We start from the raw sequence: 14,343 nt of genomic DNA, 5'->3' as shown, positions 1-14,343 counted from the left end.
CTGTAATTGCTCTGGAATCCCTGGGGATTCTCCCACATAAAATTAATGCAGGCGCCATCATGACTAATTTATTCTACACTCACAAAACCATGCTGGGAACTAGCCCCAGCATGGGCTGCGAGGCCGGGGAAGCAAGATTGAAGGAGCTGCTGGGAGCTGCACACCCCAGAGCAGTGCCGGCTCCCTGCAGCTCAGGACACCCCCACAGAAGTTCATGGACCCCACAAAGGTCATGCATGCTCCTGCAGCCTGAGTGCAAGACATGAAGGAAGCTGCCGCTGAAATACAAACTCTGCCTCCTCTGTGGAACTTTGTTCCACAGCAGCTCTGGCCAGGAGCAGCCAGGGCGCAGCGGGAATCCCTGGTAGTAGGATCCGCCTGTGCCTCCATTACCAAAGTAGCTGTCAGTGTTATTAACACTTTCTGCTCCCATCAGCTGAATCACTTGTTTGTTGCAGCTCCAACCACTGAGCCTGGCAGGTTCCAACCAATAATGCCGTGCAGAGATAGCATCGCTGCAACATTACACCGCCATTTCTTCCCTCAAATTGTTTTACTCCATTTGTATTTTTGCACGATTTGCACACTTAACAATAACCAGCCTCACTGCCGATGCTAACATTCATGTCGGGCCCCACCACACTTTCTGTATCGACTCCAGAGTGAGTGGGACCTGACCCTACAGGGTCAAACTCCATAGAGGAAACTTTTCTTATCACCAGACGAAGCCCATGCCAAGATCCAACTGTGAAGACAACGCATGATGTTAAACTGCGACTTCTGCTTAGGTGGGGCGAAGATAGAGGGCAGGGGGTGAAAAGCTTAGGCCTGTGAAAAGCCACATCCCCAAAAACTGCAGTGAGCAGCTCCACTGAGCTCTCACTAGATGCTTGCTGTCAGGTAAACTGACCTTGCATGACACTGCAAGCTGCTGCATGCCAGGGCAATTGGCTTCACTGGCACTACTGGGAGCAGGGATTTGCTGGCTCAAACCCCCACCCGGGGCCTGTTGAGTGGCAGCATCAGCACCTCTGCACAGGGAATGTCCCTGCCTGCTGACGGCTGCTGGAGAATGTACTGCCAGCCCTGCAAGCTCCTGTACCCGCTGCTCACACTGCTCATCGAGGAGGGCTCCAGAGGGATGACGGGTACTGACTCAAGCTTCCACGTACACACAAACATTCATGGAACAGATATTTAGTCTGCAAACCATGATTATTAACAGTGGGGTGGAGGAGGGGGGAGAATCAGCTCTTCCTCTTCTGGAAAGTCAGAAATGCTGGAAGACCAGCAGACCCACCTGTACAGGTAACCTGCATGACCCCACCCCACACAGGCAGGAAGCACCAGCTTGCTCCCCCATGGCAGCTGCTATCCATCCACCACAGCCCATGGCTTTGGACCCTTGTGAGCTACCAGCCACACCACCACAGCTCCAGTATCCTGAACACATCATTCAACTGGTGGGAAGGATATATGGTGCCCAGTCAGCTCCAGCCTGTGCAGACACAGTGGAACCTGGGGAGCTGGCTCAACCCTTCCTCTGCCCTCTATCTTCCCCCCACAGCACCCAGTACACCTCTTCTGTGGCTCCTGACCATTCAAAAGGTTGGGACAAGGCTCATAAGCGGGTAGAGGGCCTGCTCCTGGCCACCGTCTGCCACAGACCCAAGGCACAGCAGAGGGACACAGCCAAGGTGCTCGAGATGGGTCACCACAGAGTGTCAGCTACCAAGAAAAATCTGCAGGAGATCCTGAATATTTAAGAACAGTTCTGGGGTTATCAGACTGTCACGTACAGCTGGACCACTGTACCAGGTATCCCCCTGACGCTGGTAGCTCACCTCTCCTGTGGTCATTTCAGTGTTTTGTTTTGAGGTTTTTGTTTTGGTTTCATTATTTTCTACAGTGATTTATTGTGATTTGCTAATAAACCTCTTTTTATGATACCAAATTAAACACTTGTCTCATTTGATATGCACTATCAAAGGAAACCTCAACAAATGCTCCTACATCCCCCTGAAACTAGATTAATGTTGTGACATGAGAGAAAAAAAACAGAGTAGAGAGAAGCTGGTTCCCTTGGGAAGGAAGGAACTGCACTATCAGGCAACAGAAAAATGCAAGCTGTTGTCAAGCTGGTTCTGTTAAAGGCCAGGATCTCACAGGTTGGATACAATTCTTCTGGGGGGTCGGTGTTTAAGAAGAACTTGGCCTTTCTCACTAATGAGCTTTGGCAGGTATCGTGCCACAGCCCAAGGGTCCAGTCCCACAGAGCTGCCGAGGACCTCGGCTCCAGTTGCGCAAGCAGAGCCGGGCACCCTGCCGAGCTCCTCTGCTGGGGAGTGGAAAGCTGTCCCCGTCAAACTGTCCCCATCCACAGGCTGCAACACACATGCTCCCTCACTGACACACAAGGAATGCACCGGTGCCAGCCTGTAAAGAGCAGTGGTGCTTCTCTCAATCACAGCAATCCCTGGCTGTAACCAGAAATGCTTTAAAACTATATTCATAGTTTCTTCTGCAAATTCAAGCTTGCTTGCTCCCTATCATAATACTAACATGATGGAAGTAACAACTGAAAAAAAAAAAAATTGATGTAGACAAATATTCTTTGTTTGGTTTTGTTTTGTTTTTTTCATCAGTGAATGGTGATTCAGGTTACACCAAGGAACAAGCGTGTGAAAGTAAACTTCCTAACAGCTACCGGGAGGATTTGGTCCTCAGCATGTGCACATAAATCCCATCAGCTCTTACTGGGAGAGTGCACGTGCACTCTTGTACATTATAAATAAAACACTGATTGCAGTAAAATCAAGAGCCAAATTCCCTCCTTTGATGAGTGAGGATGGCTCTCACTGAAGCCAATAGGAGTTGCGTGTTCACAAGTTCATGTCAATGTTTGCAGAGGAAAATTTTGTGCATATTAGAGAAAATAAAATGTTTTGGAAGCAAAGCAAACGACCTCCATGACAAGTGTTCTATCTGCCTGTTACAGGAGAATCAGAGCACAAACTCTTATCCCAAAGAAATGTGCTATACCTTGTTTATGCTGATATCAAGAGAATTTAATCAATCTGTGCTACAGCAGTTCTGCTGTATCTGTGAGGAAGATCACTGTAAAATTTCAAACCCAAGAAAACAAAGAACTGAAATTAGTCATATTAACAATTCCTTTACTGTAACACAATCTCAGAAAAGTCTACTTGTTCTCTGCCCACAGGCAAATAGTTTTTGAAAGGTAAAACCCCCATTCTGTGAGAGTGAGGTGATGAGCCATGCACAGGTGGGCTAGGCCGGGCTGCTGGGGTCCCGGTGCAACAGACCCTGTGTGCCACTGGCAATGCTGACCTCAACATTACACCCTTCGGATACTTAATGGCGACTGCAAATACTTCATCGTGAGGATTTTGCTGCAATATAATCTGCATTAGAACTGCGTAATATGCCACACATGGTGTTTCTACTTACGAGGTGTATTCAGCACACGAAAAAGGGCCATGGCAGCACACCTATTGGGGTACGAGTTGGTCATATAAAAGAAGAAAACAGTTACCAGTAATTTGTTTTTTAACAACCAGAGTCTATTTTGCAAAACGGCTGTTTTGAGAGCAGCCTGTTGAGGCCCAGGCGCAGGAGCCCTTGTCCCCCCAGCCTGCTCCTGGCAGTGCTGCTGGTGCCAGGGGCTGTCTCTGGGCTCAGGGCTGCAGCTCTCATGGTGTGGCCAGAGCAACTGCAGGTATGCCGAAGAGCAAAGCAAGGATAAGACAGTATTTCATTTAAGAAGTATAAGTCTAGCTAAAGCAAGTCCAGGAATGTAAACGTAAGGCTGATATGTAAAAATTATTTAAAAAAAAAAAAGGAAAAAATAAAGTATCTGCCTCAATTTTATACTGAATTTAAAGAGGCTTCTAAAACGAGTGAATAATTTGCCTGAACAAGGCACTGAGGATTCACATCTATATTGGCATGCATGTTAGAAACACTAACACTGCATTTCAAACAAAAAGTCAGGCTCATTTTACCTTATGAGTATTTCCATTTTTTCCTCTTTTATGCTTTCTCCTCTCAGACTCGGAAGTCTAGCTTGACTTTCAACATTTATTTTAAGTTAGATGTGAAGCTGTTAATGTATTTTTTTCACTTAGTTACTAATGGAGAAAAGTGATGTCTCCTTCCCAAGTGTAACCAGTGCTGTTAAGGCTCCCAGTGCTGCACAATGAGGTTATCTCCCTGTTACATTTTATAAAATACCATAACTCAGAAAACACCTCTGCTTTCTAAATAAATTCTAATACTTATTTTGTCAAAAAGATCAGTTTTCAGTCATAGCTTTGGCTATACCAAACCACAGCTACACAGTCTGCAAGGTGGCTACTCAATAAAAATTTCCTGCCCGCTTCATTTAGTTATTTCAATTCACCTGGAGAAAGGAAAATTCTGTTCCTAATTGCACCCACTTATCTCCAGACTCCTCTAGTTCCCTCCTTTGGCTGCTGCAGACTCAGCTGTTGGGGCTCACAACACACTGTTACTTATAATTAATCTTGTCCTTTGTTCCAAAACAAATGTGGAAATTTTATATTCTGCAATGAACAAGAAACTGTCATTTCATTATGAGTCAATCTTTGCCTTGTGAGTAATGTAATCATCCCAAATCATGCCAAAACTCCTTCCTACCACACCAAACCATCCCAGAGCAATACCTGGTTTGTTTACCTTTACTGGAGATTGCTGATCAAGTCACTTCACAGTTTTATTTATTCATTTGCTTGGTTCTTACCTCTCTTGAGCATTAACATGACTTATTATGTGGGAAAAAAAAAATCTGTAGGCAAAGAGAATATTCTTTTCCTGGTTTTTGCAACTCCGTCATTTGCCCTTGTACACCTTCTACAGAGGACACAGCAACGGCCTTTTTCCATCTTGCTGGGGTTTAAAATCCACAGCCTTTCTCTGACTCTGCGTTTTATGCAACTTGTGGCATTCCAAGCTGGCCCGAGAAGTGTAAAATCCTCTTCTAATTTTGTCATGAAATGCTGCTGTTATATTTACACTCCACATTCTCCCCAAAGTGCCACAAGCTCCGCAGAGCGCGGGGAGCTCCGCGCACGGCAGGCAGGCACGGACTCTGCTCTCAGCCTGGCAGTGATAACAAACACGAAGTGTTCACTGAGCCCTCTCTCTTGCCCCGAAATCGCCCCGCTGAGCCACGCCAGCAGCCACCCGTGGGTGCTCGGGGTGCGCTGTGGGGCGGGGGTCCCTGTTCCTGCGCAGCCCCAGCGCGGCCGCTGGCGCGGTGGCTCCGGCGAGTGTTCCATTACAGCCGGGAGGGCCCCAGTCGTTCCTCGAGCGCTGAAACCTCCCAAACCTCCCGCTGGCCTCCACACCGAGCACGCAGGGAGCTCAAGTCTCCTCTAATCAATCCCTTTATCTGCTGCACTCGCCATTCCAGAAGAAAGAGATATTAAATAAAATTAAATCAACTCCTGTTACTGCAAGAAATAGCAGATTTAGTATAAATCCAAATTTTGTCTGGAATGAAAAATAAAAATCACAGCTGCGTTAGGAAAAGCATACTCCTTTCTCTCCCGAATATTTATGCCCAGATATCTGACCAAATGAAGCAACCGCTGGATAAATCTGCCCCCCCCCTTCCTTTCAGGTTCACCAGAGCAGTGAGCACTTTAGAAGATACCAGGCTTTACAGGCTGCTCCAAAACGGAGGGAAGTGACAGGGGTGTGTGTTTACCATTGAAATACACTAATAACATAATTATTAGTTTATTAAGTTTAAAAAGAGACATTATAAGCCAGCTGTTTTATCGTGATATACTATTGATAGTTGGAAAGGGTATGTATGCCTTTGAACTACCTCAAAAGTTTAGACCAGAAAATAACAGACTCAGTGTCTAAAGAGAATGCAAAATATTCCTGTTTGTTATAACAAGTGAAGAAATTTTTGCAATGTATTTCACATCTACGATTATTTTTTTTTCTCAGGGTAGTAGTAAAGCATTATAAATTACCCTCCTGTTAATTTAATTGCATATTGCCTATATTGCACAAAGATCTTCCCTATCGTTTTCTGCCACGGATCAGTGCAAATCGTGTCTTTCCATTGCAATTATTTTGTCCAATGTTACAGTGATTGCAGCAGCAAACCAAGATGTCTCCCCAAATCCTCAAAACACATTCCATCCCAGATCCCCGCCAGCACTCAGGCAGCCCAGCCCCGACCCAGCGGGTGGCCCGTGGCCAGCGCTGCCGAGGTGCCGCCGAGGCCAGCGCCGCTGCCACCCGCAGGGACGGAGCCCCGCCGGCACGGGGGACCCGCAGGGGCCCGGCCCCAGCACGGCCACTCTGCTGACGTCACCGGCTGAAATAACAGCCCCATTTCCTCAGCGCTCCCGCTTTGGGGACTGCTTCGAGATGCCACAGAAGTCTGATCGTACAGAGGATTTTTTTATGGGGCTGATGAGACCGACGGTGCGGGGCTGGTGGGATTTTCAGAAAAAAAAAAAAAAGCCAGAATATTTCAGTGACTTTGAAAAGCATTTTTAGTGGATGACATAACTTTAATCATTACTCCATGTCCTGGGGATGTGCTTGGGCTACTCCTGTCTCTAAGTTTTATCTGGTTTCTGTGTTGTTTCCTTGTGACCCGCACACAAGAACCAGTGCCCGCCCAGCACAAGGCAAGGGCAGCTGGAGGGACCCCCCGATCCACACGGTTCTGCTGAGCTCACAGTGCTGCACGACTGCACCCACGAGCGGAACAGCTCCTCCGTTAAAAATAAAACAGGAAAACTGGAAACACATCAAATCCTGCCGTTGGCACATTGCTATTGTCCACTGTGCATGCAGCAGAATCCGGGAGCTTTGGTCCCTCCTGCACCGGGCTCCTACCACATTCCACAGCCCGTGCTCTGCGAGAAGTAACAGTCACAAAACCAAGAGACACTGACGGGAAACTTTCGTTATATTTTGAATCTAAAATGCAACTGAACTGGGAAACATCAGCCTCAGTGTTACGCTCGCGTGAAAGCATTCCCAAAATCTGGAGAGGGGAAGGCTTCCTCACAGCACCGAGGCTTCATGGGGTTTTCTTTCCTTCCTGCGAGGGACGTGTTGCTCCGTGCTGACTGCACAGCAAAACCAACCCCAGCCACCGACAAGAAAGGACTCAAAGATGAAGAACAGAAATACATGGTGGGTCCTTTTTAATAGCATCCAGAAGTGATGCTAAAACAATACCTGACACATCTAAAAGAACAAAAGCCTGAATATTTCTCTTTCTCACCCTAAACAAAACTTATAATGCATTAATGAAAAATTATGAAATAGCAACTGTGGGTGTTTGCTATCTGGTCCCTTGAATAAAAACCTCTTTTACAGCCTTTATTTCCAAAACTAAAACAGGAATACAGATCTTTCTCTAAATTAGATGTATTGCTTATATATGAAATACATATCCTGGAACAGTTATTTTTCATAACATATCTTTTTTTACTATCAGAAATAACTAGGGCAATCGTTATATAACACTGGGCAGTGAGAGAAAAACAAACCAGAAAAGCGCAATCACACAAAAAAAGGAAATACACAAATGGAAAAGAAATGTAGTATTTATAAATACTAGCATTTGTAGCAGAAAGCACTGCTATGAGTAATACAATAAGTAAATTCATTTAAGCAAAGAACCAAAATACAACTACCACAAGCCTTCTATTTTCGAAAAAACATTCATTCTGAAGGTTTCAGCTTGTCAGAAAGAAAAGTTCTTTTAAAGAAAAAAAAACACAGTGTAAGTGTAAGGTTCCAAAAGCGCATCAATCTGGCAAAGTTCTAATTAAAATAAAAGAGTTTCTGTTTGACTTGGGCTTGCTAAAGCCAGCCTTCCCTTATGCCACTGCTCTAGGTTTTTTCTCCTTAAAAACCTTGCCATCAAATGCACCTGACCCTCAAAATCCTAAATTTTAGCAAAGTAAGCAGTTTGCATTAACTCAAAACATCAGGATGTACTCATGCAAGAACGTGCCGAATTTCTTCTTTAAAAAGAGACCAAAATACATGCCCATCTTATCCCACTGACACACTGATGATATTTTTGTGATAAATTACATTTATCAGGCACCTCTGACTACTTCAAACTGGGCTTGGGCCACTAATCCACCTCCCCCAGGACTTGCTGTAACATTCCAAGCATAGGGGTAGCTTCACACAGCCAACATTTTTCTTAGAAAAATAAAAAGAAAAAAGAAAAACTGTTTCCACCCTTCCCCCTAATGTGAAATGCCCTCATCCAAGGATGGGCAGCAATCATTCCTGACCTAGGGAAAGGTGTAAGGTCTGATATCTGACCCATCAGAAGCTTGCTTTCATTAGAAAGATGAGACACCATTTTCCCAAAGATATATACACAGCACTTGATTATAGTCCTGGGAGTTCTGGAGAAATCTGACCTTTAAAATTACATTACTACGTACCGAAAAATCTATTTAAGGCAAATTTCAGGAACTGAGATATTTAAGTAAACTTTATTCTCCCTTTTAAAATTATTTTTCCCAGATATCTGTAAATAGGACTCAGGATAACAAAAAGCATCTGATATTACTGATCCCTGTCTTCCTCCGTACCGATTCCATTCCATCTCACTAGCCCAAGGCATGCTCACTGAGCACACAGGCATTTCCCATTCCCAGTGTTCCAGCATCGGCTATGTCCTCTTGCTGTAGTCGCCTCGCACAGCTCGCTCACGGCTTCACTCCCCACAGTCTGATGAATAAAACTGACCCTCTGTACTGCACAGCCCAGGGCCACTTGCACGGATAGACAGCTATTTTTATCCTCTAGCTACCATAAACGAATATTTCTCCAGCTCTGAAAGGACACACAATCCGTGTCAGCACAGTTTCACACGTTTGCTCTTTTGGGCTAATAAAATCTCAGAGAAAACAAATTTTGATTTACCGTGTCTCCCCTCCCCTTCCCGTGAGCCGCTGCCGCTGTCAGTCCTCGGGGGCACACACAGCAGGGCACCATGTCATGTCACACTAGGTGCTGGGATTCAACAAAGGCCAACATGTTGATATCTTTTTATTGCTCGGCAGCCTGGATACCCCATTTTCCCCCTCTACAATTGGACGCTTTTGGTAATACGGGAAGTTCTGAAGCAGTAACAAGTCTGTTTTCAGTCAGAAAAGTATTTTTGTTTTACAAAGCAATAGTCTCTGATCTTGCTTTTTAGGTCACTAAGTACAATTCTTTATTTTACAGAAACTAAAGTTGGGAACTTAGAGGGTACATTTATTTGCAACTAATGTAAATATTTACATTGCCAAATAAAGCTTTTTTAAGGCAGCTTGAAGACTATTCTACATTCTTTACTAATTAACAAAAACATGTAAGGTGTTACTACCTACAGAAAAAGAAGTTTCACCGATCTACAACTACAGCTACCCCAGGGTGGTTTATTTTGTGTAGAAATGAAAGGCAAAGCCTATGGATGGGCTTCCTGCAGCGGGCACGAGAAAACCCTAAAGGTACCGCAGCCCCAGCCCCACGAAGGCGGGATGGCGGCAGCCCACGGGCAAGCCTTGGGTTATTCCCATGCACAGTGCCCGGGCCATGGAGGACTCTCTGGGAGCTAGCGAGGGCTGCAGCATGAAATAACATGTTTTGTTGTAATTCCTAAACAGGGGGACATTTATCTCGGCCATTTATACAAGAGTTATAACCCTCACAATATTTATACTCAGCATGTCATGTTAGCATTTACTACCCGTTTCCATGGAGATGGATTTTCATGCTGTAGCTATGAAATGCACATTGTTGCCACTAAGCCACTTCAGGCCTTTCTGGATGCCTGCTGAATGCCTGACAAAAGTTGATGCAAACCAATAGTTGTTGTTCTTTGTTTGTTGCCAGACTTCTAGCAGAGCCATATTATGTCCTAGTGATTGAAATGCCCATGTTCGCCCCCCTCCCGGCACAAAAAGGATCCTCAATTTAGGTGACAAGCATGAAGTGGGCTTCTGCAGGGGAGGGCGGCCCGGCGCGGGGCCGGGCTCCGTCCCTGCGCGGGGCCGCGACGCGGCGGGGGCCGCTCCCGACAGCGCCTGACATTTGGGGATAAAGCCGGAATAAGAGAGAGCGCAGGCAACGCCGGGGCCAGGGCCGTGGCCAAGCTGAGCGCCGGGCTTCTCCCTTCGCTGCGCCAGGCCCTCGGCAGGGCCCCGCCGCGTCCCCTCCGCGCCCGACGGCCGCTCCACCGGGCCGGCCCGCAGCAGCGCACCGAGACCCGGCCCGCCGCCGGGCTGTAGCATCGTCCGTTCTGCGGGCCGGGCGCCGCTGGGGCTGGCCTCGGGCCTCTCGGGGCGGCTCCGGGGCAGCGGGTGGCGGCGGGACGGGACTTGAGGCGGGCAGGAGAGTGCCGCGGGACGGCTCCGAGCGTGGCGCTGCCTGCGCAGCCCGAACCGGACCGGGCCGCCCTAGTCGCCGTCCCCTCCGACGGCGCCGCAAGGTACCGGACCGCGGCGGGCCCGGGACGGGGGGCAGCGCCCTGCCTGGGTCGGACGCCACGGCTCAGTGTCTTCGGTCCCGTTCGTGCCCGCCGCGCCGCCTACGCCGGGGTCCCCACTCGCCGTGGCCGCCACCCGTAGCCGCGAGCCCCGATGCCGAGCTGCCCCGCTCCGCCGAGAACGGGGTACGGCCCGGTCGGGAACACGCTCAGAGCCCGCCGCGCGCCCCGGGCCGGGCCGGGCCGCCCCGGCGGGACCCCCGCCGCCCCCCGCGCCCTTACTGTTGGTAGTCCTGCTTGCAGTAGAGCTTGCGGTCCCGGAAGTAGCAGCTGGTGGTGAGCGCCTGCTGGCACGCGGCGCACTGTAGGCACTCCTCATGCCAGGAGGACTCGTTCACCCGCATCAGGAACCGGTCCGAGATGGGCCGCTGGCAGCCCTCGCAGACGGCCTGGTGCTGGCACTCCGACCCTGCAACGGCAGACGGCGGCGTCAGGCGCCGGCCCTGGCCCCGACCCGGCCCCGCTCCCCAGACCCCGTCCCGGGCAGTGCAGTCCGCCCGGCCCAGCCGGTCGGTAACGCAGAGCTCGACGGCTGCTGCCGGCCCCGCGCACCGCACATGCCGGCAAGACAGTCCCGCGCCCCGCACCGGTCCGGGGCTGAGCGGCCATAGCCCGCATCAGACCGGCTGGGCCCCTCGGAGCGCAGCCCCGGGCACCGAGTGGTGCGCGGGGCCGCTGTCGGCGTAGGCGATAAGCGACCGGCAACTCACCCAGCAGCACTCCCAGCGTGGCCGGCCCCGAGCGCAGGGGGTGGTCTTCCATTTTAATGCCGTCCAGCATCTTGGCGCAGTCCGGTGGGCCCCGCGGGAAGCACCTCTCCAAGGACTCGGGACCCGTCGCGATGTCCATGAGCCGCGGGTCGGGCCGGCGCTCCGGGCGGCGGGGAGAGGCGCTGCCGGGCGGCGGGGCCAGCTCAGCCCCGCGTCGGGCCGGGCGCGGGGACACTCTGCGGCCGGGAGGAAGGAGTCGCTTTTATTTTTATCTGGGAGACATGAGGAGCGTTTCCTGCCCGGGCTTCCAGAGACGGGGGGCAGAGGCAGGAGCCGGCGCCGCCGCCCATGGGGCCGCCCCGCTACACGGGCGCGCACATGCCGCGCACACGGCGCCGGGCAGCCGCGGTGTCACCTGCTCGCCGGCAGCGCCGGACCCACGCCCTGCTTGGCGCGGAGGGCCCTCCCGGGGCGGGCCGTGCCGGGCGGAGCGCGGGCGCGGCGGGCCGGGCGGGGCACAGGGCTCCCGGCGCTCCCAGCCCCTGAGCCGTGCGGCGGCCCGAGGAGCCGCGCCGTTTAGAGCAGGGGCCGCGGCGGAGGAACACACCCCCCGGCGCCTCACCCCTCCTCAAACTTGCTGACATTTGAACTCCATTGGTGCACGGCGTATCGCTGCGCCGCGGTGATCCGTCTCCTCGACGTCAAATAGTGCCCTGGCCCCGCCGGGCCCCCGCGGCCCCTGAAGCGCAGCGGCGCCCGGGGCGGGCGGCTCCGCGCACCCCGGGGCGGCCGAGTGGCGTGGGCAGCGTGGGCCCGGGTCGCGCTCCCGCGGGTCGGGGAGGGGAGAACGATCTTGGCTACCGAGGGTGGTGGATGAGTGGGGCCCCGGCTGCTCCGCTCCCCCGTCCGCGCCCCGCGCTGCTCCTGGCCCGACGGCGGCTCTTGGCTCCTGCCCTGTCCGGGGTAGGTAGCAGCGCGCGTCCAGCGCCGGGCCGCGGGCAGGTGGCGGCAGGACCCTCCCTCGGGGTGCCCGGGACCGGCCGGGACGCGGCTCTGTCCCGCGGACGGCGGAGGCGCGACTCGCCCTGGCGGGCACGCGGGACGGGGCACCGCGGTTTGCGCCGCGCACGCCCTTTTTTGAAGGCCAGCTCCGAACCGTCACGCCGAGGCTGCCAGCGGGAAAGCTCAGGCGGAGCAGCGGCCCGAGGGCTGCGGGTGCTTCTGCGGCGGTGGACCCCGTGCCCGCTCCCGCAGCAGCGCTGCCCGCTCGGGTCGTTCGCTAACGCTTTTGAACGCGCAGGGCTCGGTGCGGTGCGCGGCGCGTGCGTGTGCGGGACAGCCCTGTCCAAGCTCACCGCGCCGGGATTCCCTCTGAGGAAAAAAACCGACGGGAAAAGCGATCCCGCACGGAGCGCCGGACCCCGAGCCGCCGGCTCCCCTTTCGTGTTTTTTTTGTTTGTTCGTTTTTGTTTGTATCTTTGTTTGCTTTTTCCCCCCGATACCGTTAAAAATCTAAACACGAGAAAATGAAAATCCAGAAAAGATTCTTTGTGGAGATTCTTAATGTGACCCGTGATATGCCATGACCCTGCCAAAAGAAGGAGTCTATTTTGTAATGCTCCCAAAATATTGATACTTAATAAGCAGGACGAGTGTTATCTTGAATTACTTAATGCTTCTATTTTGTGGGTCTTAAGGCAAAACTTCTTTCTATGCTGTTTTCGTATGGGAAAAAAAATATCTGAAAGAAATTCGTCGCTGTGTTTTAGTTAATTGTTTTGGAAAAGGTTTTCAGTAATAGAGCTTATTTGTTTTTCTTCTAGACAGTAGAAGTCTGAAAATCTTTGTCGTTAATGCTGAAAAAATAATATATGATTATTTAATTCTGAGATCAAGATAAAGGCTGCTAAGATTTCACAGTTCAGTCAGCGGCAAAAAAGCTGCTCTTTCACATTAATTTTTTATGTCCCTTTCCTATTTTCCCGTAAGGATTCGGAGTTCTCCATCACACAGGGCTTCCGTTAAATTATCTTCTACAATTGCGTGGAAAATTAAAGCCCTTGTTTCCTCAAGAGTTTTCATAAATTCTCGCTATAAAAGAACGAAAAAAAACCTCTTCAAAACCCAACGAAAAGGCAGCGCTGAGCGGCGGGACCGGGAAGCAGAGAGAGAGCCCCTAGCCCTGCATCCGCAGCAGTAATTCCAGCTTTGTTCGTGGGCTTTTACTCGCAAATATCACACTAAAGGTTTGTTGCTTCTCTCCGTGTGTGTATACGAGCACTGCGCCGGGTAATTGTTATCCCCGCTCCTGCCCCGAAAACAATTCGATGAGGTGTTATATAGGTTTATATAATGCTTTTAACGAAAAACGAAATGCAATTAAAACACCCACGCGCAAAACCATCACAGAAATAAACCCAAACCAGACTAAGCAGCCCCACCTCCCAGCGGCTTCCTTCGAATTCTCCTTTTATTTGCAAGGCAAATCTCTTTGTTTTGAGTTAATTTTGAGAGTCGAACAAGAAACGCAGCCGGTCCAAATCCTTCCCAAACGAGGCAGGAGGAAGGAAACCTCGGGAAAACTAACAACGGCCGAGCCCTCTGCACCGACTCCCCCACCGCCCGCCGGGACGCGCCGCCCCGTCCCCGCTCCTGGCGCGTTGCTCCCGCCCGGTGCACATGCACGCGGGTACCCGGCGCTGCGGGAGAGCAGCGAGACCCCAGTCGTGAGCGGGACAGAAACGAGAGTAACCCGGGAGGGCCACGGGCGTCTCGGCACCAGGGAAGGGGGGCTCTGGGCATTCTCCGCATAAGCGTGCGGTGCCGGCGGATGCGTGGGTGTCTGTGCAGTCTGTCTGTGCACATTCCCGGCTGCCTGGACGCGTATCTTCCGTACCGACGGGCACCGCCCGCTTCCCTGCTGAGGTGGGCGCGACCAGTGGGTGCCCGGCGCTCCGCAGGCTGCGGTTTGGTGCGGGACGTGTGGTCCACTCGTGCGGCGAGTGCTGCCCCGCGAGGTGTGCGGCCGGATCCGCGCTAGCAGGGCTGCCC

General features: G+C 51.4%; 1 protein-coding gene across 1 annotated transcript in view; it reads right to left on the bottom strand.

Annotated features, from left to right (window-relative positions):
- The window catches only part of LMX1B (LIM homeobox transcription factor 1 beta), an 89,984-nt gene extending 78,439 nt beyond the window's left edge, over positions 1 to 11,545 (bottom strand). Inside the window, exons 1-2 of the mRNA XM_069032018.1 lie at positions 11,293 to 11,545; positions 10,805 to 10,991 (exon numbers count right to left, since the gene is read on the bottom strand). Coding sequence (XP_068888119.1) covers positions 10,805 to 10,991; positions 11,293 to 11,431 — 326 coding nt within the window. The 5' untranslated portion in view covers positions 11,432 to 11,545. The remainder of the gene's footprint in view (positions 1 to 10,804; positions 10,992 to 11,292) is intronic.
- Positions 11,546 to 14,343: the final 2,798 nt, after the last annotated feature.

The sequence above is a fragment of the Aphelocoma coerulescens genome, chromosome 17 (genome assembly GCF_041296385.1).
Source record: "Aphelocoma coerulescens isolate FSJ_1873_10779 chromosome 17, UR_Acoe_1.0, whole genome shotgun sequence".
Lineage (NCBI taxonomy): Eukaryota > Metazoa > Chordata > Aves > Passeriformes > Corvidae > Aphelocoma > Aphelocoma coerulescens.
This window is presented reverse-complemented; position numbering and strand designations above follow the sequence as displayed.